This window comes from Magnolia sinica, chromosome 11 (genome assembly GCF_029962835.1).
Source record: "Magnolia sinica isolate HGM2019 chromosome 11, MsV1, whole genome shotgun sequence".
Lineage (NCBI taxonomy): Eukaryota > Viridiplantae > Streptophyta > Magnoliopsida > Magnoliales > Magnoliaceae > Magnolia > Magnolia sinica.
In genome coordinates this window covers 5730285-5757943 of record NC_080583.1, presented here as the reverse complement: position 1 = coordinate 5757943, position 27659 = coordinate 5730285, and the positions used below count along the sequence as shown (strand labels likewise).

General features: G+C 39.9%; 3 protein-coding genes across 7 annotated transcripts; 2 read left to right on the top strand and 1 right to left on the bottom strand.

The window, feature by feature from the left end:
- Positions 1-111: 111 nt before the first annotated feature.
- On the bottom strand, positions 112-27659 carry LOC131218651 (uncharacterized). Of its 5 annotated transcripts, XM_058213320.1 has the most exons (18): positions 27355-27653; positions 16937-17010; positions 14234-14349; positions 13469-13732; positions 13281-13378; positions 11360-11522; positions 11160-11270; positions 7898-9154; positions 7346-7498; positions 7163-7262; positions 6606-6700; positions 6335-6518; positions 6197-6255; positions 5561-5632; positions 1684-1782; positions 1418-1549; positions 1137-1310; positions 112-714 (listed from the first exon to the last, which is right to left on the bottom strand). In XM_058213320.1, the coding sequence occupies exons 2-18, from the start codon at positions 16956-16958 to the stop codon at positions 544-546; spliced, it is 3270 nt and encodes a 1089-aa protein (XP_058069303.1). In that variant the 5' UTR covers positions 16959-17010; positions 27355-27653; the 3' UTR covers positions 112-543. The 5 variants fall into 5 exon arrangements, 4 of the variants coding, with proteins under 4 accessions (XP_058069303.1, XP_058069306.1, XP_058069305.1 ...); XM_058213323.1 differs by lacking the exon at positions 7346-7498 and having other exon boundaries at positions 27355-27655; XM_058213322.1 differs by lacking the exons at positions 16937-17010; positions 27355-27653 and adding an exon at positions 16621-16843.
- LOC131218657 (large ribosomal subunit protein eL20-like) lies at positions 9617-10971 on the top strand. The gene is made up of 2 exons (XM_058213328.1): positions 9617-9987; positions 10541-10971. The coding sequence occupies exons 1-2, from the start codon at positions 9690-9692 to the stop codon at positions 10777-10779; spliced, it is 537 nt and encodes a 178-aa protein (XP_058069311.1). The 5' UTR covers positions 9617-9689; the 3' UTR covers positions 10780-10971.
- LOC131218655 (mitochondrial protein PET191-like) lies at positions 23657-24099 on the top strand. The gene has a single exon (XM_058213327.1). The coding sequence runs from the start codon at positions 23692-23694 to the stop codon at positions 23905-23907; it is 216 nt and encodes a 71-aa protein (XP_058069310.1). The 5' UTR covers positions 23657-23691; the 3' UTR covers positions 23908-24099.

Genomic DNA, 27659 nt, shown 5'->3' with positions numbered 1-27659 from the left:
CTGCTCGTGTGATATACAGTCGTAGCAGTTCACATCAACGTCAGATGGATTTTGTAGCAGAACACCCATTCATGTTCATGATCAAAGAAGAGGTTAGTGGGGTAGTGCTGTTCATTGGGAATGTGCTCAACCCCTTGCCAAGTTGCTTGATTTGTTAATGCATCTTTTACATGTTGCAACAAAAACCTTTCTGCAATTATCCATTTCTTAAACACACACACACACACACACACACACACATAAAAAGACACAAAGAAGCCACAAAGCAGGAGACATTCTCTCGCTGCACCACTACATGGGAAAACAAGGAAAGGCAAGGCACGCAAGCCAAGGACGACCAAAATCGCCCCCTTCCACATCTCCATTGAAATTGAAAATGAGAGGCCGCTGAATTCTAGTCTTGCTAGCACCCGTCTAACAATCTTAGACATGATTCTCCTCCTCACGGCAACACCAGTGTCATATATCATGTTGTTCCCCTTCCAAATCCCATAAAGAATCCTGACGAAAACACAAGTCATCAACTAACATACCAAGGATTCCTTATGAGTCGGGTCTTGACGGGAAGGCTTTTCCCAGCTTAGAAGTTGTATCTGAGCCAGGGATGGTTAGCAAGTTGCCATTATCAGACATGTAGAAATAATTGTAGTTGATCCTAGTAACCAAGTCTGCCAAATGAGGGAAGTGCCCCACATTGAGCTTGAATGATAGTACCTACATATATTCACAATAAGAACCAGTTATCTATGGTGTGATATGAGCCAGTAAACACTGTCCAATTGTTACACATGACCATAGCTCCTGCCTCTTGACCATCCAATTGATGGGCCGTAAGCCAAAGATCACACCAACTGAATGATCCTAACCATTTGATCCGTGGACCTTCTGCCATAAACTCTCCTTCCCGTCCAAAAACAGGCCATTAACTAGATAGGGAGGACCTTCCAGGAGGTAGCCCACAATTGGATGGTCCAGATTGATTGGCATGGACACCAGTTGTAGGTAGAGATGGGTCTGAATCTGATTTCTGTATGAATGCGTGTAAATATGTATGCATTGATTGTATGCATATTGAGTACCGCATGCACTGAGACAGATCACGAATACAGGAAAGATGATAAGGGATAGATGAATACTCTGAGTAGAAAGGAGATGCAATCGTCGAACTGTTTCTCGATCCGATCCACTTCCATTTCACATCTCGTCTTGATAGCAGGAACCGCACCACCGCTGCACAGCGTCTGCTGTATGGAGTAGAAATCAAGAGCCAACCCAAGAATGCTCTTGATCCGGCTCGCAATCAATGCCCACTGCAAATAGACGACAAACGTCACTTTACATCTTTTTGCACTTCAATCACATCAACAATGGAAACAAAAAACAATCCAAATGCCTATTAGCAGTTAAAGACAATTACCAACTTATCAGGAGCCACGAAGCACTGCCGTTGGATAGACAAGAGGTAGGCCTCGTGCACTTCTATGACTTCATCAAGAGAGCCTGCAGATGCCATACCTTTGCAGAGTTCAAGCCATGCACTGTGGAACACCTGCTTATTTTATTGTGATCAGCTCAGCTACAAAGAATTCCAATTCTACTTTTGATATGATTTGAGAGGTGAAAATCTTTCAAAAAATTTTAAAAAAAGAAAAAAGAGTTGAGATGTGAAATGTTTGTATTTACCCTATCCATGACATACTGATGGAATGCATCCACAAAATGGAGAAGCTTCTGCTCAACCAGCAAGTGATGCTTATGGTTGATCCTTGTGGTCCCTCCACCCTGAGAAGGCACAGAACATGCAGTTTCAGAACTATATGGATCGACTAGTGAGGAATTGCATGGTGTGGGTGCAAAACACATGCACTCCTTGAAATTGTGTAATTTTCAAGTCGTTTAAGATGTGGACCCTGCTCATTGGCTAAAAAAAAAGCAAGGCTGGACATCATGCAGGCATTGGTCTCACATGTATTGTCTTGTAGTGTGAGCCTACATAAAGTACATTGTTTGAGTATTTCATCAAATTACTGAAATTCCAAGCGGTCATTCACACATCCTCAAGGGAAAGGGGAGTGGTGAAAAAGGGGGAGAGAAAATTGGAATGAGCTGGGGAGAGGAGTGCCACATAAACAGCCCTCTGTCTGAATGTTCAATATGAGGCATTCGTTGCTAAATCTTGCTCCAGAGTTTTTTTTTTTTTTCAGAAATTATTGTTCCAGAGGAAATTTAAACCGTGACCGAAGTTAGGAAGTTGACTGCAGCACATTTAAAAGAATTATCGGGTCATGACGCATCAAAACGTGAATAGAGTTCTGATGCACCTGTTCTATATGAGTTGGGCCCATGGTTTCACGATCCAGGCCATTGATTTGACTGGCCCATGTGGATGAGGGATGCCTAGAAAACCTTCCAGACTGGAAAAAAACGACAAATTGACAGTTGAAAGAAAATACAGAATCAGCAAGGAATAAAGGCCAAAGATTGGATCTCTAGTGACTACTCATTGGGGCCATCAGGTCGATGTCTGGAGTCTGGACCGCCGAACCAATGGCCCCACTTCTACGGGATTGGCACATCAGGGCATTAATTACATCCTGATGCATCAGGACCCGATAATTATTCAAACAATAACAAAGTAATGTAGCAGCTAATGAACACCAATCAACTAATAATCCAAAGAAAATTGTCTAACAATAGCAAACGTAACTCTAAGGTAGAAGCTGGATAAATGGAATAAGTTTCACCAGATGCAAATTCCCCAAGCAATGGTAAATGAGACAATGAAAATGTTCATTCTACAAAATGACAAGAAAAAAAACTTATTGCAGCAATATTTTGTGCAGCAGCGCAGTTATTAGGGTCACAGATGAAAATAATATATAGTAAGAATCATTCAAATAACAATCTTTTGCTATAGTTAAGACCACTAGAAGATTATTGTTTTACAACCAAGCTATTCGATGCATCTTCATTAATTGCTGCAATGCATAACTTCCAACATTGGAAGGTTAATGATCATAAAGGCTATTTATAAGGGTATTGGTGTTACTTTCCTCAGATTTTGTATCGTATATGTCTGAAACAAAAGGAAAGAAAGAAAGATCCCAGCAAATGCTAGGAGTAGAGACCGAGTCCGGGTTACCTGACTCGAATCAATTCGATCTGTATGTGGCCTGATCCGATCCGAGTCCAACTCAGTCGGAAAAACCGAGTCAGATCGGATTGGGCAAGGTTCAGATATCCTTGCCGTTATTTTCGGTGTGGTTTATTTGAGCTTTAAATGTGATTTTATTTTTTTTCAAATGCTCTAAGATGATCACGAAAAATGGATAATCGGTATGGATATAATAAATACATCATTGTGAGGGCCATGTAACTTTGATTTCATTTGAGCTGTTCGTACAACTCGGAGCTCGAGGCGCATTTGCGCTCTTCTTCGCGCGACACGTATCTACTACAGCTAGTGTCAGTGGCATGTTTCACTTTCACACGCAACTGGAAGTACAGCTGCGAAACGGATTGGCTACTCCCCTGCCACAGCCCCGTGGTAGTTGTCGGTGCTCTGAGGGCCCCACCATGATGTATGTGTTTCATCCATTCCGTTCATCCATTTTTAAAGATAATTATAGGGCTATGTACCAAAAATTAGAGGGATATAAATCTCAGGTGGACCACACCACAGGAAAACAATAGTAATTGGATATCCACCATTTAAATCCTCCTAAGGCCTAGTGTACTGTTTATTTGACATCCAATCTATTGATTAGGTCATACAGACCCAGATGAAGGGAAAAAACAAAGATCAGATTGATTCTAAACTTTTATGCCCCCAGATAGCTTTTAATGGTCAATTGTCATTGAACACTGTTTCCTGTAATGTGGTCCATCTGAGATTGGGATGTGACTAATTTTTAATATCTTACCATAAAATGATCTAATAAAATAGATTTACGGAGTGGATGAAACAAGTACATCATTGTGGGGCCCACAGAGCACCGACCACTGGTGGCAGGGGGAGTAGCCAATCCTTTTACGAGCTAGTTGGTCTGTTTCACTTTCACACGCAAATGGTTACATTCCCGTTAAAATATCATTATCATTTTTTGGGCCCACCGAGGTGTGGTTCACAAATCAAGACCATCCATTATGTGTGTCCCACTTGGATGAAGAGTCAGACCAAGTTTTAGAAGCATCCAAATTTTAGGTGGGCCCCACCAAGTGCTTTTATATGTTTTAAGAACATCTTCACATGATTTTAGATGGTATGGCCTAACTGAGTTCCGTATACGGCTGATTTTTAGGATATCCCATAATTTAAAGGAGACCTACCAAATGTACAGTGTTGATGTTCGACACATATCACGGTAGGGCCCACACAGCTCGACCTCACGGGAAGTTCCCACTTCCCATGTTTGTGCAGCACAGTGATCGATGCCACCTCGAGCATTGAGCATGGCAGAGGGATTGGCTACTCCACCTTCCACCATCCAATGGTGGATAGTCGGTGTTCCGTGGACCTCAGCATGATGTCTTTATTTCATCCATGCCGTCCATCTATTTTTCTATACCATTTTATGATATTAAAGTAAAAATGAGGTATATCCCAATCTCAAGTGGACAACATTACAGTAAATAGTGTTGAATGAACATTATGCGGATCGGGTCGGATCGGATCGAATCGGATCCATTCGGATCGGATTTCGAGATCCAATCGGATCGGATTAACCATTAATCCGAACTCGATCCGATGAACGGTCGGATCTGACTGATCCTACTCAATCCGCACCGATCCAAGCCGTTGGTTTGGTTCGGAACGGGTAGGATCAGATCTGATCAGGTCGGATCCACCGGATTGGGTCAGATATGCCCAGCTCTAGCTAGGAGGCCTATATCTTTCCATACTTTGCTCAAAAAAGTGAGGAGGAGGAGGAGGAGAAGCAGAAGGAGAAGCAAAAGCAGGAGCAAAAGAAGAAGAAGAAGAAGAAGAAGAAGATCATCAGATATCTATATGCTGAAGCAAATGCAGTTGCTGGATTTGATTGGCCCCAAAATCTCAGGGTGCGGAGGCATGGTTATGTAAGTAGTATTTTAGTATTTTTTTATAATTGAACATTCTTTAACATACTTTATCAATTCTTAAACATAATGTAAATTTTATTTTTGAAAGGTGAAATTTTATTCGAAAAGAGCAGAGAAACAGCAACAAACTAGAACAGAAAAGGAAAAACAACAGAAACTCAGAACTAAAACAAAACAGGAAAAAACCCAAAAACCCCTAAAAACATAATGTAATTTAACTCCTAAAATATAAAATATTTAGCTAAGGTTGAGCCATATCTGACATGAATCCTGCAACCACACCCATGTCGTGTCGAATCCAACAAGGTTACTCTGAGGGATTTGAAAGATTCAGGTGTCATAGATGGGAAATATAAGAAAGAATCATCAGAAATGAATTGCATGAATTCAACTACCATCCTACTGGGAAAGAAAAAAAGTGATGAATGTTTCATGAGATTATCCTATCAGATGATGCTGAGAAAATTAATGAAGCAAGAACCTTCCACATCCACCTCCGAGCTTTGTCAAGAACAAATTTTGCACGCTTCACCTTCAACAAGAAACCCATCACCTATAGGGAACATGAAAATTGTCAAAAATATCAGGAGGAAATTAGATCATCAATTCATCATCATCATCAAAGCCGTATCCCAACTAATTGGGGTCAGCTACATGATCCTGTTATGACATTCCACTCCATCACAGACCATATCAGGAGGAAATTAGATCAGAGGAACTATAGGGGACAGCCTCAGGAAACACTTTTATGCGGCCCACAGTTCTGTGATTCAAATCATCGATCTTATGATCTCCATCTCATGGATGGGGGATATGCCTCCACATTTGAAGTTCCCAACCTTTATTTCTTTGGCCTGCTTTTTTAACATCCACTGTTGCTGTCCTTTTTCCTCAAATAGAACACTGGTTGAAGGGATGGATCATCCAATCTGGATGAGTCTGGGCCACCTTCCATACATAATGGGGCTCATTGGATACAATGTGGATCACCATACCATGGCCCCCAAATGTGCAGAATAGAAAGCAGCAATAAATCATAGGTTTGCTGGACACTGGACCAAAATTCCTCATCAGATGCTGACCCTTGTAAAACTGTGAATCTAAAAGGAAAACCTACCTGATTATACTTCTTAATTGCCTCCAGGTTAGCAATAAGCTCGAGGGGCCAAGAAACCTGTTGCATCCCTGGAAACAGTGAGAAACAACACTGCTGACAACAAAACAAACAAACCAACTAGTGAATAAGTGCATTCCTTGTATGTGAATTTCAGCGTGTCCAGGGCATCAATCCCAAAACAGTGGGTGCGACCTCTTCGGGGAGTTGAGATATTGCTTGTTGTACGTTCTTCATCATCTGAGGCATGAGGTTTTAGGATTGACACAACCAAAGAATCCTCCGCACTTAGAAGCATGCCATCAGCAGAATTTCTGATCGACTCCTGTAGCCATGAAGCATCACTAATCTAAATATAAAACAAGAAAAATGAATGCACCTTTGCACGAGAGAAATTTCAATTTAGCTACACCTGTAGTACGGTATTCAATTCAAAATCATCATCCCAAGATTCTCCCTTGTCTAGCTTATCAAAAAGCACAGTCAAGAACTGCTGAAGAAGGTCACCTGAAAGATGGGTTCAAGTTCGCAAATTAAATAAATATTGAGCTAGAATAGTATTAGTATGTGGATGTGTTTTCCATCGTTTCTTAAATGGCAGTGACTCATCTCCCTTATATGCAGCATATCTAAACCATCCAAAATTTGAGCCCAAATGAACATATGCCAAAAATCACACCGATCGGGCAATCCTAATCCAATTTGTGGACATCAAATGGATGACTAAAAACTACATGGTCAGCCGGTTGAAATTCAACGACCACGATCAGACAGTTAAAATTGTCAGTGATCAGAGGATTGTGCCATGCTCCATCCCACAGTGGGGCCTATCATCTGGCAGCTTGCATTGACGGACGTGCATGCTACATGTCTGATGAGGCACCACCATCTATCAAAACACAGTACACAGTTTAGCCCAACATCATCGTCTTATGAACAAAACCACAGTTCAAGATAACCAAGAAATACCTGAACCTAACAAGTAAATAGCCCGTAACACAATGAGTTCATCCATCAATCTCCATCCATTCATCAGCTTTGACAAGATATGCCTACCAACATAATTCACCTAGGATGCACAACCCTGTGAACTGAGTCCACAATATATAGATTATAGTGAAAAGAAAACGGAGCTGAATTCAATCTATCAACCTGTTTCTTTATGTATATAAGAAGGCATTCCTGGATAATAACTAGAGGAAGTGGTGTAGCCTTTGGGCTGAAACTCTGAACCCAATTGAGAACTCTTGATGCAAGGGTGCTGTTTTTCTGGAAAGGCAAAAGTTCCAAAACTGGTACGTCCTCCTGTTCCATATAATCTGATTTTTAGAACCACACTTAGAAGCATGGTTTAAAATACCAGTTTCCGTGAGCAGCTCGATCAATGTGGAGTTTGGTAGAATTCCTGATATCAATACAACTCAGACAAGTTCCACTAAGTTGAACCCCCTTTGTTATATGACTGTATCAAACAACACATACGACATGCACTGTGTGACCTATTCAATATGGAAGAGTCATGTGCTGATTCGTCTGATTCAGGTCAAGCTCCTTCCTCTTTTCTGAATCAGGCCCTTGAATCATCTCGTCTGGGGCTGATACCAAGCCAAGTCAGACTATCTACCTGGCATCGGAAGATATTTTAAACCATGCTGAGAAATGCTAGCTAGACAAACATTCCAGTCAACAGAAGCCTAACCATACCTGAAAACAAGGAAGAAGAGTTGGAAAAGGAAATAACGCTTCTGTAGTCTTTATGTCATCCTCCAAACGAAGATGCTGATATTCACCAAATTGAAAACCGAAAGTAGAGTTTGTCCCTTTGAATATTCCTTTAGGTAATCCACTGATTTCGTTGTTAGTGTTAATATCATTCCCGCCAAAAATAGCCTCTCGCAGATTGTCATCATTTAAAGGGGGAAGGTAGAAGTTTCTAGATAAGTTCAGTTCATCCCAGGAATCCTTGTTCTTAGAAAGGAAATCTCTAGATACAGTAATGGCGGGGTTTTCAGGGCAGAATGATTGAGCAAGATGCATTTCATCTATACCGCCATTATTATCTATCATCCACTTTTGACCAACGAAATTTACAGCCTTGACCACTTCTTTTATCTCCACAGAGAAATCCAAATCCTTCATTGCGCCCTTCGAATCACCTTTAACCAATTCAATATCTGCTTGACTACTTCTTTGTAATATTGTGTCAACCAAAAACTTGCACCAAATATTCTCCGAACCAATTGAAGCAGGCATGGCCTCGCCATCTTCATTTTCCAGCTTCTCCGTCTCCATGTAAGACTTGCATATTTCTGCTATTTTGGGATTCCATGGATACTCCTGCCGGAAGTATTGAAAGACATGACTGCCATATTCTATCAGACCTGTCAAAGATACACAGAAGACCTCTGACAAGGTTAACCCTCCCATTCCTTGTGCATGATACATCTCTCCTGAATAAGCATCAGATTCATCACGAAAGAAACCATCATCCTTGGACCTTGGATCTTCAAAATCTGTAAAGCTCAAATCTTCAGGTTTGACACCTGCTGGATGTCTATCGGCGGTTAACCGAGAGCTGGACATTAAACATTTTGATGTGCCAGAAACAGGCATCTCGTAGTCGTTACCCCTGTCCGGTATTTCTGCAGAGTCCCCTGGAACATACCGCATCAGCTGCAATGATTTCCCTGCAGAGACAATGGCCCTGGCCATGTCCTTTAAAAATAGAGGACAGACTACAATGTCCATATCATTCTGATCTTTTCCCCCTCCAGAACTAGATGGACGGACGGGTTCCCTGTCACCTGTCTCTCTCTTATCATTCTTCATGGAATCATCATCACCAGTAATCAGTGAGATTCCAGGACCTGACTTTCCGTGTTGCAGTGATCTCAAAAGATAACTCTTCTCCCAGAATGCTGGCTGATCTATGGCAATTGCATTGTTTGTGTGGAAGAACAACTGGAAAGAAAGAGAATTTAGACAACAACAAAAAAATGCAGTATTAGAAAGACAGTGAATCAAGCATAAACTTCTGATTGTTGGCAATAATCTAGTAGGAAAATTGCTGAAAAGGAATCAATGTGTTCTAAGAATTATGATAGAACTATAATTTTGCTAGATTTCATAAATTACTAGTCTTCATTAATTATGCAAGAGGATTACTATATATGGAAAGCCCGAAGAATACAAGGGGGTTATAGGGTGCTGCTCCTCAGCAGACTTACAGTTTGCTGAGATGCAGGTTTCATATATGTGGGCACCATGGTTTAATGATCCAGAATGTTGATCTGATGGGTCCAACCAAGTGAGGGATGCCCCGAAAAATCTCCCAGGTAAGAAGATGCCAACCTTCAATCAGTGGCCTGAAAATAGGTTTCAAAAAATACAGCCATGGTCTACATTCATCAGAAAACAGGTAAGAGAAAGAAGGGTTTTCCCATAGGGGAAAAGATTTCTAGGGTTTCTGAGATCTATCATCCTCCCAACTACAGAAATGGTGCCCTTCAGGTTCCATCAGCATCAGGTGGTTGGGAGAGCTCTCCCTTCGGCGACCGATGAGCATCCGAAGATTTACCGGATGAAACTGTGGGCCACGAATGAGGTTCGCGCGAAATCCAAGTTCTGGTACTTTCTTAGGAAACTCAAGAAGGTTAAAAAGAGTAATGGGCAAGTGCTTGCCATCAATGAGATTTTTGAGAGGAATCCCACCACTGTCGAGAACTATGGAATTTGGTTGCGGTACCAGAGCAGAACTGGTTACCACAATATGTACAAGGAATACCGGGACACCACTCTTAGGGCCTGTTTGATTTTCCAGTGCACTGGTAAATACCGGGCAAAAGAGTAATAATTCTTTCCCTGTGTATTTACAAGGCACCTGATTTGACTGCTTACTTTTTTGACATGGAAATCGAAAACATTACAAAATATATATGGGTCCCACTGTGATGCATTTCGCTTATCCACACCGTTCATCCATTATGCCTTTTGAATTTATAGTATGAGCAAAAAAATGAGGTATATCCAAAACTCAAGTGGACCACACCATACGAAAACAGGAATCGAATACTTACCGTTAAAAACTTTGTGAGGCCACTATTTCTTTTGGTGTAGGCCACCTGAGTGTTGGATCATCCTCATTTTTTGGCTCATGCCTCAAAATATTGTGGTAAAACATATGGACGGAATTGATATATCATATACATTACCTTGCGGTTCAAAATTTTTAAATAGCTATCTGAACTAGTTCCCAATGCAGAAGTTTCCCTGGATTTTCAAACGGATGAAATGGTAATAATTACCCATTTCCTGGGTATTTACCTAGGCTCTTGGAAATCAAACATGCCCTTAATGCTGCCATTGAGCAGATGTATGACGAGATGGCTTCTCACCACAGGGTAAGGTCTCCTTGCATTCAGATCATCAAGACAGCTACCATACCTGACACGCTTTGCAAGAGAGAGAATACCAAGCAATTTCATGATTCCAAAATCAAGTTCCCGTTGATGTTCAAGAAGGTTAGGCCACCAACTAGGAAGCTTAAGACAACATTCAAGGCATCGAGGCCTAATTTGTTCATGTAATTCTGATCAATGATGTCTGCGACTTTGTGTTGCCAGATCAGATTCGTTGAAACTATTAGAAAGTTGAGATGCTTCCAAGTTATTTGGGATTTTGGTCTCTATGGCATAAGCTTTTCTTTATTAGTTTTTATATTTTAGAAATTTTAAGTGTGGTTTAAGACATGATGGTGAAGGATATTAACTTGTTTTTTATTTCTAAAAGAAGAAAGAAAGAAGGGGAATCATCTGATCAGAAAGTTTGTTGGCATCACACATCCACAGTGGGTTCATCATATCAACAGTTCATGAGACCATGGACCCCACATAAATGAAATCCTGCAACTCAGCAAACGACATTTCATAACCACTCAAAACCTTATATTCCTCAGAAAAAAAATCACCTCCTCAAATGGATCATCGAGTGTCCCATCATAAAGCCAAGAATCGAGCCCCTCTATGTATGGAAGTAAACTTCCGACAAACAACACCAGAAGCATATGGTATGCTTCCTCCTGAAATTAGCAGGACCACTTTGAATTAGAATCACATAAAACCAAAGAACCACAAACAGACATACAGAGCGGCAAAATATTTCTCGAACCTCACCACCTCGCACAGGACAAACTTCATCCAACTGCTTATAAAGATGGTTGAGAATATGAACTGACATCTCACCAGCTGGGACAACAGTTTCAGATTCAAAGTAAGCGCTAGGAATTGCCCCGTGCACAACCTGCAGTAGATATTCTGCCCCAAAGCAAAGACTGCAAATTGGAGGAACATTGTAAGAGAGATGCAGAGCTCGTAAAAGAGCAAAATGCTAATAAGGTCGTGGTTCGAATGCCAAAAAAATACTCGTCACAGTAAAGAACATCCGCCACTCCCCATATTGCATTCACCAAAATCATGACAAGAAACAAATGATAACATGGGATCAAATATATTCCAGCATGGGCCAAAGGCAAAGAATCAGGCTCCTTGAAATTATCTAAAGCAGCATCTCAATAACATCCACACTACTTCCACAATTGCTTTCACTGCAGTGGTTGAATGTTTCTACCTTGAAATCAAGATATAGGCTTCAAAAGGTCTGCAGGGGAAGTGATAATATTTGGAAAATGAACAATATAAGGGAACTCCCTTTAATCAACCAACAAAATGAACTGGGGTGCATCTGTGATTGTGTAGAAGGTGTGCTTCTGTAAACATAGGCCATCCATGATAGGTAGCCCTACAATGGATGGGTCAGATTGATTCATCAGCTTGCCACCCTGCTCTACCATATCAGGGATCTTGACAAAAAAAAAAGGTTATTTTGAGTTTGCAAAATTTTATTGTCATTGGTACAAAGATTTAAATTCTTGTAATTTTTTCAATCAATGTAATCTACTCGCGAAAAGGAAAAGTTCTATTTCTAATTCAATCTTACTCCGGAAACAGTGTACTGGGAAATGCTAATTCCAGACACATCATCTTCAAGTCCAGAGACAAACAGACACACATCACAAGGCATATGCATGTGAGATCCAGCACATTCATATGGTGAGTCCCATGGTGAATCTTCCTTAAAACTCTAGCCAATTCATTTGTGAGGTGTGAAACACATGTAAGAAGAAATGGCATGGTTAGAAAAAATGATAATCAATGGTCTACGCCCAATGTGCACATATTGCCCACATGAATGGTAGGATGACCTAATTTCTAAGATTAGACACATGCACTGAGGGGACCGTCTGGGATCTTGCACATAGATGCCACATTGACATGTGTGATGTGTTTTCTGTGGCACTTCAAAATGACGATTTGGAATTAGCATTGCTCATAGTGAACCACATGCCTTCTAGAGTAGCTCTATGCAAAACAAAATAAGACAACACAGTATCTTACGATTTTTCTGGTGTCTGCTTAGTGAATCAAGACGTGTAATGGTCATAAAAAAAAGTAATATCCCATGCCACATGATAACAGTTGTAATATATCAAATATCACGCTGCCTTTTGTTCCTCACAGATCTGAATATCAATGTAAAACAGAATACACTGAAATCTACAAGAGAACAAAACCAGAACATGAGATAAAGATATCCGAGAAAAGGACATGGAAAAATGTAATCACAATTATAAACCCACAATAAAAGCATGGGAAATTGTATTGAGGATTCCTCACTCTCTTTTTTTCACATGTGTGCAATCCAAACAGTGAAAAATAGTGATTTTGTGTAAAATGTAATAATGATTTCTCTTTAAAGAGAAATCCTCAATAAATGCTAGAGACGGTTCCTCACCATTTTTTGCAATCCGAACAGTGGAAAACAATGATTTTGTGGAAAAAGGTAGTCATGATTTCCAAACCACAATAAATGCAATGGAAACAGAATTGGGAAATCCTCACTGATTCTAGCAATCCAAACTATGGAAAATTGTGATTTTCTGCAAAAACAAATTCTTTTCCCACTGATTCCTCCTATCCATGAAAGAGAGAATTGATAATGGTTCTTTAGACAATCAAGTCAAAGATTGAACCTTGATAAAGCGTTCGCTAGTCCAAGGAGAGTGAGTGTAGCTTTTGTATCAGATCCAACCGACACCGTTTCCTTCTTTAGTGCAACACTTCGCAGCCTCTTTTCCTCGAAAGAGTATTAAATCAAGAATTGCAGAAAACAAGAATTTACTAAAACTTGCTGCATATATTACAGGAGGAATATGAATACCTTGAGCCAAATAGAAACAGAATTTGCAAAAGCCCTCAGGGTAGGAGGAGATCTTACAGAAGAGATCTCCACCTTCTTGACAAAACTTTCTACTAAATGTAAGCACGTCGCACTGTATACAAATTGGCTGAGAATTCCAATGAGACTTGTTTGTGAAAGGTGAGGTACATATATCCCTTTCTTAACGTGGAATCTTTGTTCACTGTCTTCCCAGTAAAACAATGGACTCGAAAATCCTTGTAGCATTTGCAAAACACCTTGTACCTATAAAAGAATGCATTATAAAGAGCATGAATGAGCATTTTTTTGGTTATCAGCTTCCTGGCACATGGATTACATATTTTAAGAGAGGAGTTATATAATCCTCGAGCCAATAATATCCAGAGTATACTCAGGTTTGTACAAATGGGGCCATGTTTTAATCATCCAAATGGTAGATCTGTTGGCCCCACTATGGATGGACCATATAAGAAAAATCTCCTTGGTAGGAGAATCCATACTTCCATTTTGTGGTCTGAAAATACAGTTAAGAAGAGAAATACAGAGATAGTCAAATTTCAAGCCAAAAAAGGGTCCCAAGATTATAGGAAGTATCTTCAGATCTTGATGATTTTTGGGACACGGTCCATCTGTTGAGGGCACACCAAACCAATGCTCTGGATCACAGAACCACTGGACCTCATTTGCACAAACTGAAAATCGAAGTATGATGCGCAAATCCTCCAGTCAAGGTCCTTTAATTCCACATTCAAGACATAAGCATACCAGCTCATGCTCAGTAGTCCTTAAATTGGAGATGGGTGCTGCAAAAGGAAGGCCGTTTGAAAAGGTGCTATAAAGCTTATCAATCAAACTTTGAGGAGCTTCAGTCTTTGGTCCATCTGTAGGATCAGAGAGTCAGAATATATATACATATATAAGAACACAGAATTCATTATCTCATTCAAAGGAAACATTCCTGACAAAACTTCCTTCCCATGCAGCAAAAGTAAGAATCTAATGCATGGGAGATATTAAGATAACAACATATCTGAAACTCAAAATGATATCCCAATTTGAAGTACGGTTTTTCTAACATTTGCACAGAACCGGGATATCCTGTTCCCGTGCACTGCAAAGTAGTAGCACGTGTAACAGGTTTCAAAAACACAGGATTCATTATCTCATTCCAAGGAAACATGCCTGACAAAACTTCCTTCCCATGCAGCATAAGTAAGAATCTAATGCACTGGAGATATTTAGATAACGATATATCTGAAACTCAAAATGATATCCCAATTTGAAGTAGGATTTTTATAACATTTGCACAGAACAGGGTTATCATGTTGCTGTGAACTGCAAAGTAGTAGCACATGTAACAAGTTTCCAGTTATCCAGAATGTTAGCTCTACTGTAGATGGGCCCCTGCACAAAAGCACATAGATGGGAGAATTCTAACCATCTGACTAATGGAAATTTTCCCATTCTATCATAAAAAATAATGGATATTTGGGTTCAATAGTAAAAAATCCTTCTACAATGAATGGTTCCATCTGAAGACCACGTGCCACATGTTCAGTTTTTTTGCACACACCTCATGAATACTGAATACAACTAAAGAGCGATAAATGGGTTCCATAAGGGGTGCAGATCCTACGGGGACTAAGGGCATACAAATGGAACAGCCTCCTCATCGGCAAGATGAGAATCCATGTGACCTTCTTACAAGTCCTGATATGTGTTAATCTTTCATTAAAAAAAAAAAAAAGTCTTGATATGTGTCACACTGGAGGTGTCAATGGGACAATTGTGTTTCAAAATTTATTTATTTTTAATTTTAAAGATCACCATATGATAGTTTGAATAAAGTCAAGATAGACGGCTATGAACGTGTTTTACTTTTATCTCATGAGTTAAAAGCTGAGTCAATTAGCATTCGCTTGGACAAATCTCTTGAGCATAGAACTTACTAAAAGTGCTCATATGATGCCAAGATTGCTACTTTAACCAACCTGAAGTTATGGTTTGACACTCTTATTGTTGATGAAGTTGCAATTTAAATTGGTATTTAGATTGCAGATCGTCATCATTATCATCATCATCTAAGCATTATCCCATTCAATTGGGGTTGATTACCTGAATCTTGTTCCACTTGGATTCATGACATGGAAGTTATGGCTTAAGTTTGATGCTGGTTGTCAACATGATGCAACCCTTCTTTATCCGGACTTGGTACCGGCAATGAGAGCACAAAACTCCCACACGCACAATGTAAGAGACTATTACATAGGTTGATCACAATCAAGCGCTATCTAGTCTATTACATAGGTTTATGCAATCAACGAGTTTTGTATTTAGACTGCAGATCATACATTGATTTACGCAATAAGAGGCATATAACTTTGATTAATACAATAGCATGCATATAACAGAATACCATGCATGTAAGATGGATAATAATAGCTTTCATCATTTCATATGTAAATTACAACATCGATTTGGAAATATAACTATACATCATATACTTGTATCGTATGTACAAATCCTACTCCCAAAGTACCGTGGCTTAGGTTCTTAATAATTGGATCGGAGGCAACACCACATCTACTGTTCAAGTGAATCAAGTCACAGAAGGGATGTCCTGCGGAAAGCGTAACCCCAACCAAAGTGAAAGCCACCACAATGTGAAAAGGGCTACCTGGACAACCAGAGTGGAGCTGCCATATTGTCTTAGGGTGGAAAGGTTTACCCAAGTAACCAAAGTGCAGCCACCATATCCTCTCCAAGAGGAAAAGGGCTACTAGAAAGGGCGACCTGGAAATAGAGGCCAAGGTGAGTGCTACCACAGAGTGGGCCACTGCGGATGTCAGCTGCGAAGCGTGGTGGGATTGGTATGTTACGATCCCAATGGTTTAGGTATATTGGTTAGGTTCTTAACACAACATTACAACGACAAATGAAGAGTGACATCAACAACTAGTTAGCAACTAGTTGATGGTGATACCACCTCAAGTTGGATTGATATCATTGTCAATGTATCTAGTGTTACTACCACCTCATTAAACCATAGCAGACTCAAGACATGGAGCTTTTTCATAGCATTGATCAAAATCATAAAGTCTTGACAAGGAAATGCAAAGGCCACTCATTTTCGAGTGGGATTAGAAAACTACCCATGGACGAATTTGCAGAATCCGAATCAGTTCAGGCAGGCCCTGCCATGTATGTTGAATGTAGACCGCTGATCAATTTTCTAACTTTTATTTTGTCTTCATGTGTGTGCCCACCTAATGAGGCCAGCCTGATTTTTGGGCCAGGACACATGCATGGTGGGGCTCACCTGGTGAACTGCCCAGATCACACACATGATAAATGTGTGCCTACTTGTCCAGCAAATAGACCTTAGCAAGGTTCCAACAAGAGGCATATATAAGGTGGAAACTTTCACATTCTATGAGGGAATAACAAGGAAAAGTTAACAGCTAATACCACTGAAGACGGGATTTCCCATCTAAATAATCTGCAGACAGCTTTCAATAAAACAGAAAATCATTTGACATAGCCTGCAAAAGGGGGAAAAAAAAAAAACTATTAATCAACAAATGGAAAGCTCATTTCATAACTATCGTTACCATTATCATTGTTACTTTGTTATTATTGCCAGAGAATATCTAATGCTAAGTGTTAAGATCTAAGTTATTTGCCAAGCACTCAATTTCCATACACATGGCACCAGTGTTTGAAATGTCGTTATTATGTTACGTATCGCATCCTTGGGATACAGATACGTATTGGTTATTGCACTGGATATATCGTTTGTATCGGGTAATTTATCTCACCTTTTGGGAAACATTGGGAAAATGGTTGAATTTTCAATGAAACTTCAGGGATTGTTTAAAAAAAACTTTAATACACACTTTTTAAATCATAACATCTCAAAAAAGAAGTGCACATAATAGGTTTCCTTTGTATAGGGTCCTAAGCTATGCGTTGTCTGACTGAACTGTTGCAACTATATTCAAATTGAATGCATAACATTTAGAGTGTATGTGATTATCATTTCATCAAACACTTCTATATACTTCGAAATTAGCTTCAATTGATAGTTGGTTGAAGGAAAATTTCAATATATATATATATATATATATATATATATATATATATATATATATATATATATATATATATATATATAATAATAATTTTTAATTAAAATTTATTTTTATTTTTTGAAAATTGACAAGGACTAAACAAATCAGTATAGCATCCCTCATACATGCTTGATTTCATGTTTGGAGTGCAATATTGTGAACAATTTGGAAGAAATTGAGAAAATTTTGAAATTTCTCCAATTTTTCACAAATCAGACCACCTACACTCAAATTTCGAAACTAGAGTGTATGTGATTATCATTTCATCAAATACTCCTAAATACTTCGAAATTAGTCTCAATTGATAGCTGGTTGAAGGAAATTTTCAAAAAAAAAAAAATTGGAAAAAATGAAGAACCAATGGATATCGAAATAACAGCTCCAACTCCATGTTTCAAAAAAAAAAAAAACATGGAGAACATGAAGAACCAATGGATATCAAAATCAAAGCTCCAACTCCATAATTTTTCATGCAAAATATGAAGAACCAATGGATATATAACCATTTGACATTGATTTAACATAATTTCAACAAAAAATGGATCAAAAATTAAAAATGCTCACCAGATCGAACATGTGGGATATATCAGCACTACCTATGTGTTTCGTATATCGCATAGGTGGGATACAAGATATATCGTGGGATATATCAACCGATATTGTCGATATTTAAAACATTGCATGGCACACATGTACAATATTTAGACAGTTCATCTATTGATCCCTGTTGTGGACGAGCAATACACCAAAAAATTAGGTGCACAAATGGCACATATCTATGAGATTTAGACAGTTCATCTATTGTTCCCTACTGTGCACAGGCCTTACACCAAAATTCACACAAATCAAATGATCCTAGCCACGATCAGAAGTTTCTTGCCCCTTGAATGTCAACCACTTGTTAGAAAAAGTAAACTAGTAAAGTGCTCATGATCGACAAGTTTCAATAAAGAGGCATGATCATTCCTAACTTATTCTTGATGTGCCCTCAAGACACTATATTCTTGCATTGTAAACTTTGCTAGAGTCATCTAGGAGCACTTCTTTGATCTTTTCCAATGCATTGTTGGGTGATGCCAAGCTCGATCGGGGGAGTTCTTCCTTGCTTTGAATGAATGGGGCCTAGGTTAGAAGGGGAGAATTATTTGGAGAATTTTGCTTCTTGCCACTCTATGGTCGCTTTGACTGAGAGAAATGAGAGGTACTTCACAACCATCACCAACTTCTAGATGAAGTGTTCAGGAATGAAAAATTGGATGTTATTCTTGGACCATGCTTCTAAAGCCCTTTGTATCCTGGTCAATTGCTTCTTCTTTTTTCAATTCCTGCCAGTCTTCTTTGTAGTTTATTAAGAGGATTTCTTGTCCAGTCCTAATACAATTTGGCATGATCTTTAAAACAAAACTATTGGTTGGACTATTTTTCTGCATGTTTGTAATCCTGAAGAGTTTTCAATCAATGGCTCCGATAACTCGACTGGTGCAATTTTTGGGGCATTCCACATCAACATTGCAGCCCAAGAAGGATTTTTCCCTCCCTCCATCCCTCCTTCAATGGCTCCAATAACTCGAGAGATGTAACTTTTGGGGAATGCCCTATCGACGGCATGGCCCAAGCTCCCTTTCTGATTGTTCGATTCAATGGAGAAGAAATAACCAAAGTGTGGAGGTGCACCATTTTTGTTTAAGGCCCTCTTTGAGATTAGTGGAAGAGAAAAAGAAATTTGTCGAAATCACGTGGAAGTGGAAGATGAGATCTCTAAGTGTGGAAACCAAAATAGTTTCACCCTTTTTTATGGTTCACTTCCACGAAAAGTAAAATCAAGGGGAAAAAAAAGTTGTTCAAAAGGTCCCCAAGGATCAACAGTGGCAAAAGCCATAAATTGGTGGAAAATGTTGGGTGCTAAAACCCCTTAATGGGCGCGAAAGCAACCTCAAAACGAATCAAATAAGCAGAGAACGAAAAAGAACAAACAAACACAGAGAACACAAAGATCGTACGTGGAAAAAACCACGGCACAAAACGACAATCAATCCACTATAATAAAAAAAGTTAGAAGATATGGAACAACTTACAGTAGAAAACCCTAACTTTTCCCTTCAAAACCCTCTTGGGCTCTCAAGCTCTATTCGTCCTAACCCTAATCGTGTAATTACTAGAGTATTTATACACCCTGTACCCGATTAGAAACAAAACTCGGACTTAAGCATTCCGATCGATCGGACCAAATATAACCTTCAATCAGACCGAACAAAACCAACATTCCTCAGTCGGACAGAGTGTCGAACCGAAATCATGCAAAAATCACTACAAACAAAGGGGCAAAACCAGAATTTTCGGTCGAACCGAAATAGGCTTTGTTTAAATCGAAAATGCCTTCTGCAACAAACTAAAGGCACTCGATCAACAATCTCCACCGTGGCTTTAATCCTTCAACTCTACTGCTCCAAGTTGCTATCACCATCTCTAATCATCTTCAATAATAACACCATCATTGTCGCTTCTCTTGCACACTCCGTCTTCATTTCTTTTTTGCTAAGCCTAGAGAAGTCAAGCAAAACTTGAACTTCTCTACAAGAACAACCTTCATAAGCATGTCCATCGGATTCTCACTAGTGTGAATGTTCTTAAGACTAACACCTCATTCCTTTAGCATCTGCCAGATAAGATGATGACGAACATTAATGTGTTTAGTCTGGAAACGATACACCGAGTTCTTCGCTAAATTGATAGCGCTCTTACTATCACAATGCACAGGCACAACTTTCTGCTAAAGCCCCAACTTGTCCATCATCCCTTTTAACCAAACGGCTTCTTTAAATGCTTCCGTCACTACCATATATTCAGCTTCAGTTGTGAAACGTGCAATCACAAACTGAAGCTTCGACATCCAACTGATAGCTCCAACCGCTAACACAAACGAGTAACCAGAAGTCGACCTTCTATTATCCACATTTGCTACATAATCCGTATCCACATATCCTACAAGTTTCTCCATTAAATTTTTGAATGTCAAGACGTAGTCCGTCGTACCTTGTATGTAATGAAGTAACCATTTCATTACTTCCCAATGTTACTTATCGGGGTTTAATATGTATCTACTCAAAACATTAACCACATGTAAAATATCTGGTCTAGTACAGACCATGACATACATAAAATTGCCAACCGCGCTCGAATAGGGCACACGAGACATATACCGCTTTTCTTCATTTGATGCAGGGCATAGCTCCGAAGAAAGTTGAAAGTCAGCAGCGTGGGATGTGCTAACAGGTTTAGCCTTTTCCAGTCTAAACTTGAGCAAGACCTTAAAATACTCCTCTTGAGACAACCATAGCCTGCTCATTTCCCTGTCTCTATGTATATCGATGCCGAGAATCTTCTTTGCAGCCCCTGGATCTTTCATCTCAAATATCCTGAATAACCGAGCATTCAATATGTTGATTTTAGACATGTTATGGCAGGCGATGAGCATTTCATCAACATACAACACCAGAATGATGAATTCTCTATCACTCGGTGCTCTAAAATAGACACAATAATCGAATTCACTTCTGATAAAGCGCTGACTCAATATGAACAAATCAAATTTCTTGCACCACTGCCTAGGCGACTGTTACAAGCCGTACAACAACCTCTTTAACCTGCAAACCATATTCTCATTTCCCTGCACCTCAAACCCTTGAGGTTGTTTCATGTTAGATCTACTCTTCTAGTTCCCCATGTAGAAACGCAGTCTTCACATCTAACTATTCTAGTTTCATATTGTATTAGGCGACCAAAGCTAATACAAATCTGACAGATACTTACTTCACCACTGGCGCGAATATCTCACTGAAGTCAACACCCTCCTTCTGAGCATAACCCTTCATTACCAATCTAGCATTATACTTATCCAATTTCTTTTGGTAAATCCACTTGCAACCGATCGATTTACGCCTAATGGGTAACTCCACCATCTCCCACATTTCATTCTTGTATAGAGAGTCCATCTCATCATACATCGCTGTTATCCACTACTCAGCATCTTCGTCTTCAAGTGCTTCCTAAAAAGTAGATAGATCTTTATCATCTATAATGAGAGCAAACGCAATGTTTGAGTCATCCTTGTATCTAAGCAGTAACCTGCAATCCCTTTGTGAATTTCTCCTAACAGGTGGTGCAGCCACCTCTTCCTGTACCTCTACCTGCGGCTCAGCTTCTTCAAATGTTTCACCTTTGTCTGTTTCAACATCATTCACTGATTTTTCCATTCCCTTGTACTCATCCTTCTGAAACAAGGAACCTTTATCGAACTTGACGTTATGGCTAAATATGATTTTTCATGAAACCCGATCATACAATCTGTATCCTTTCACCCCATCACCATAGCCGAAAAAAGTACACTTCTTAGCCCTTTGGTCTAACTTATCTCTCTCAACCGACGGTACATGAGACTAAGCATCACAACTAAATATCCACAGCCCCGAGTAATCAACTACCTGACCACTCCATACTTCTTTTGGAAATTTACAATCAATGGTTATAGAGGGAAATCAATTCACTAAATAGCAAGCTGTACCTCTACTTAGCCGACTGTTATAGGCCGTACAACAACTTTTTTAACCTACAAACCATGTTCTCCTTTCCCTACACCTCGAACCCTTCAGGTTGCTTCATGAAGATCTGCTCTTCTAGTTCCCCATGTAAAAACGTAGTCTTCACATCTAACTGTTCCAGTTTCAGAATGTATTGGGCAACCAAAGCCAATACAAATCTGATAGATACTTGTTTTATCACTGGCACGAATATCTCACCGAAGTCAACACCCTCCTTCTGAGCACAACCCTTCACTACCAATCTGGCATTGTACTTATCCAGTTTCTTCCGTTAAATCCACTTGCAACCAATCAATTTATGCCCAATAGGTAGCTCCACCATTTCCCAGATTTCATTCTTGTACAGAGAGTATATCTCATCATGCATCGTTGTCATCCGCTTCTCAGCATCTCTGTCTTCGAATGCTTCCTAAAAAGTAGACATGCCTTCCTCATCTGTAACAAGAGTAAACACAACGTTTGAGTCATCCTTGTATCTCAACTGTAACCTGCGATCCCTTGGTGAATTTCTCCTGACAGGTGCTGCAACCACCTCTTCCTGTACCTCTACCTGTGACTCAGCTTCTTCAAATGTTTTACTTTTGTCTGTTTCAACATCAATAACTAATTTTTCCACTTCCTTGTACTCATCCTTTCGAAACAAGAAACCTTCACCGAACTTGACGTCCTGGCTAAATATGATTTTTCATGTATCCATTCACTCCATCACCATAGCCGACAAGCGTACACTTATTAGCCCTTTGGTCTAGCTTATCTCTCTCAATGGATGGTACATGAGAGTAAGCATCACAACCAAATATCCGCAGCCCTGAGTAATCAACTACCTGACCACTCCATACTTCTTTTGGAATTTTACAATCAATGGTTTTAGAGGGAGACCGATTCACTAAATAGCAAGCCGTATACACAGCCTCATCCCATAGCTCCTTGCTCAACCCAGAATTACTCAACATACTCCGGGCCCTTTCCAAAAGAGTTAGATACATACGTTCAGCTACAACATTCTACTCTGATGTATGCCTCATTGTGTTGTGCCTCACTATCCCCTCAGTCTTCAAATATTGATTAAATTCCCTATAAGTAAATTCACCGCTGTTGTTTGTCCTCAGAATTTTCACCAATCACCTAGTCTGTTTTTCAACCAATGCTTTCCACATCTTGAAATGGCGACCCTCCTCCAAAACAACATGCGATGGCTAGGGGTGTACACGAACCGAGCTAGCTCAGTTAGCTCGCTCGACTCGACTCAAAAAGGCTCGATTCGACTCGGTTCGAAGTTGAGTTCGAGCTGATTTTTTGAGCTTGAAAAGGAGTTTGAGCCGAGTTCGAGCTGGCCCCAGCTCAACTTGACTCCGATCGAACCCAGCTCGAATCGAACTAGTTCGGTGACTCGGTTACTTTGGTATTGATTTTGCTCACCAAGTGTTTGATAAAATGACTCAAGCAAGTGTGGCTAGTGGCAAGGAATGTATGTATAGGGGGTTTAGATTCGGGAATGGTGAAGTCGTGCAAAGGCCTCGCCATGGAACTTGTCAAGTGCTTCAGCGAAACCGACTGTGTTAAGGTCGAGAAGCGCTCATACAGGGATTGTGCTGGAGAAAAAAGTCCATCCATATCAAGCGAGTGTGTTGGCCTAAGGGAGACATATTTCAATTGCAAGAGAGGCCAAGTTGACATGCGAGCTCGAATATGCGAAAACAAGGGGTATTAGGCAGAGTACTATGCAAATGTAACTGCATCACGGCGGCTGGTGTCTATGGAATACTTTTTTGGGAGTTTTATGTACAGCCAGATAATGTAACTTGTTTTCTTTTTTGTTTTTCTTAATGTGACTACTGCACCAATTGCTAAAACTGGAGATGTTAACTTTTGAGTCCTTTGCTTAGTTGGGGCTTGTTTGGATTTTTTTTTTAAAAGGTATGTATATGAAACCAACACCCTTTTTTTCTTGATTTTTATGTTGCTTAGAAGGTGTTTGATAAAATACCTGTAAAACCATTGCTACTGTCTCAAATACAGTGAGATTTTGAAGGTACAGTTCAGGTGTTTGTGAAAATGTTGCAATGGCGAACTCAGCTCGATCTTGGCTCGAACTCAGCTCGAATTGGCCCGAGCTGCTGACCGAACCGAACCCAGCCGAGCCGAGTTTGAGCTAAGGTCAGCTAGTGGCCGAGCCAAGTCGAGCTGAGGCCAGCTCGACTCGGTTCGACTCGATGTACACCCTTAGCGATGGCCCCCACACATTCGAATGCACATAGTCAAGCTGACCTTTACTAACATGTTTCTTGGTTTTAAAGCTTAACCTTAATTGTTTCTCATATATGCAATGCGCACATATATCTAAATCAAAACTTTTAAAATGAGGAATTAAACAATGATAAAGAAGTACCTTCATACTGTGCTCACTCATGTGATGTAGGCACGCATGGCACAAACGTGCCAACGTGGACTCCACTATAGGCGTTGTAACTCCACCCAATATAGTATTACCGATCAACTTATAAAGATTTCCACTCATATGTGCTTTCATAACAATAAGTGCCCCTTTTGAAAACTTTAGGACACTTTCATAACCGGCAAACTTGCACCCAAGTACATATAGAACTCCTAGAGAGATCAGATCCTATTTCAAATTAAGAACGCACCTCACATCGATCAGAGTACGCTCCATCCCATCCTGATGTGAATCAAACCACTTCCAACCATCTTATAAGCATGAACATTGCACATAAGAACCAGGCCACCATCATACTCACTATATGTTGTGAACCAACACCGATGAGGACACATATGGTATGATGCCCCCGTATCCAAAATCCACTCATGATAGAAGTGACCGGCCTTTGACACTGACAACACGTCACCACCACTCGTTCCTTGACCAGATTCCGCTGAATTGGCTTCCTTTGGCGAAGCATCTGATTTCTCTTCCTTCTGAGTTTTGGGATATTGACAGTCCTTCATATATCTCATCCTTTGACAATTCCAACACTTCAACTCACCTTTGTGTTTCAACTTGGATGTATATCACGACTTCCCATTTTCTCGCTCAGACGGTCTTCCCCAAGCAAACAATGCATTCGTAGAAGTACCTCTGCATTTACTCTTCCTTCCCAACTACTTCGATTGAAAGGCTGAGATAACAGTCTCGACGTCTAAGGTATCCCTACCATATCATAAAGTATTGACCAGATACTTGTACGACTCCGGAGAGAGACGTTAACAAAATTAGGATTGTCTTCTCCATCAATCTTCACATCCACACTTGTCAACTTGCGAACCGGTTTGTTGAAGGCGTTAATGTGCTCAGGGAGATACGACCCTTTTGTCATACTCAAGAGTATAAAATCATCTCTTCTGATATAGATGATTAGTAGGCGACTTGATCATGTAAATGCTCTCCAACTTCACCCATAAGCTTGCGGTAGTTGTTTCATCAATGACAATATAAAGGATTACATCGGCCAAGCACAATTGAATTGCATTAATCGTCCTCTAAGCAAGTTCATCCCAATCATCTTCCTTCATAGATTCCAGACGTTTCGCTTTCCCAAGGAGTGCATGCTGCAGCCCTTGCTAAACTAGGAGGCTTTCATCTTCAACCTCCATAGTTCAAAGTTGTTTTTACCTGTGAAATTTTGTTTCGAACTTCACATTCGACCCCATCGATGTCATGTTTCCAGATTCAATCTAATAACCCAACCTTTAGTCTCGGATACCACTTGTTGGGCGTTGAAACCCCTTAATGGGCACGGAAGCAACCTCATAACGAATCAAACAATCAATAGAGAACAAAAAAGAACAAGCAAACACGGAGTACACAGAGATTTTACATGGAAAACCCTTGTGGGAAAAAGTCACAGCACAAAGCCACAATCAATCCAGTATAATCAAAAAGTTACAAGAGATGAAACAACTTATAGTAGAAAACCCTAGCTTCTCCCTTCAAAACCCTATTTGGCTCTCAAGCTCTATTCGTCTTAACCCTAATCGCGTAATTACAAGGGTGTTTATACACCCTATACCCGATTAGAAACAAAACTCACACTTACGCATTCCGATCGGTCAAACCGGATATAACCTTCATTCGGACCGAACAAAACCGACATTCCTCAGTCAGACTGAGTGTCAAACCGAAATTGTGCAAAACATCACAGCGAGCAAAGGGACAAAACCAGAATTTTCAATTGAATCGAGACAGGCTTCGGTCGAACCAAAAATGCCTTCTGCAACTGATTAAAGGCACTCGATCAACGGAAAAGGCCCCAAACACCCAAATCCTGGATCAAAATCATTCCCAATAAAATTGAAGAAAGAAAAATCCAGACTTCCAATTACTTAAGAATCCCTGAAAGATAAGGGTTTGAAAATCCCCAAAAATTTACAGCAGCAAAAATCACAAATCAGTTTTTTTTTTTTTTTTTTTTAAAAACATTGAAAAATCACAAGTCAGTTGAAAAAGAAAAAAGAAAGGGGGTAAAAACCAAACCTCTGATCACACTTAATTGCAACAGATTGCAACCCAAAATGAAGAAAGAAAAAAGAGAAGGAAGAAACTCAAAACCTCTGACAAAAATCATCCACGAAACCATTTCAAGCAACAGATAACCAACAGCACAGAACCCAGAGTGACAGACAGGCAGATGCAAGCAGGCGCACTCACACCGAGTAGGGTTTTTGCGTTTCAAGCAACTGCTTGTCTGCATAGTGCACTGGCAGATTTCCATGGAAATCTCTCATAGCTTTCCATTCCATGGAAAGCTGTTTTCCTGAGCTGCAAGCAAAGGGCAGAATTACATTTCCCAACAGAACTCGCAAGTGTATGAAACGGCTTCTGCCATTCCCAAACAGGCCCTAAAATGGCAACAAAAGACCAATTCAATTCAGTCTTTTTTCTTCAGGGTGCGATTGGCTGCACCCAATATCATGAAATTTCGTGATATTCTGCATCAAATTAGACTGATTAATCGTGAAATTTCATGATACTTGGTGCAACCAAACGCCCTCACTGTTTTATCGAATAGAATTGAACTGCATTCCAATTCAATTCAATTCAAAATACACAAGCAGAGTTGGGGGAAAATTTACAAAGATGGCTGCAACATATCTATTATAATGCCTATGAAGAAAATCGAAAATCTTCGTAAAGAGAAATTACCTTTGAATGAGATGGCATTTTTTGCCGCAGAGAGAGATGAAAGGGCTTTGGGATTGATTTGGAATTTGTAGAAGAGCGCGAAAAAGAAATAGTGGGGTGTTTATTTGTTGCTCTGGCCGATTATGACACTAGATACACAGCCGCAATTGGAAATTGTACACGTGTCAAACTAAACCGACCAAATTGTCGAACCGACTGTGGCAAATCCTAACCTCTGATTCGTCCAATAAATGTCCAACAATCTGATGGTCAGATAACCACACGTGGCCCACCTTCGAATCGAACGGCTGTCTCCTCCTCTTCTC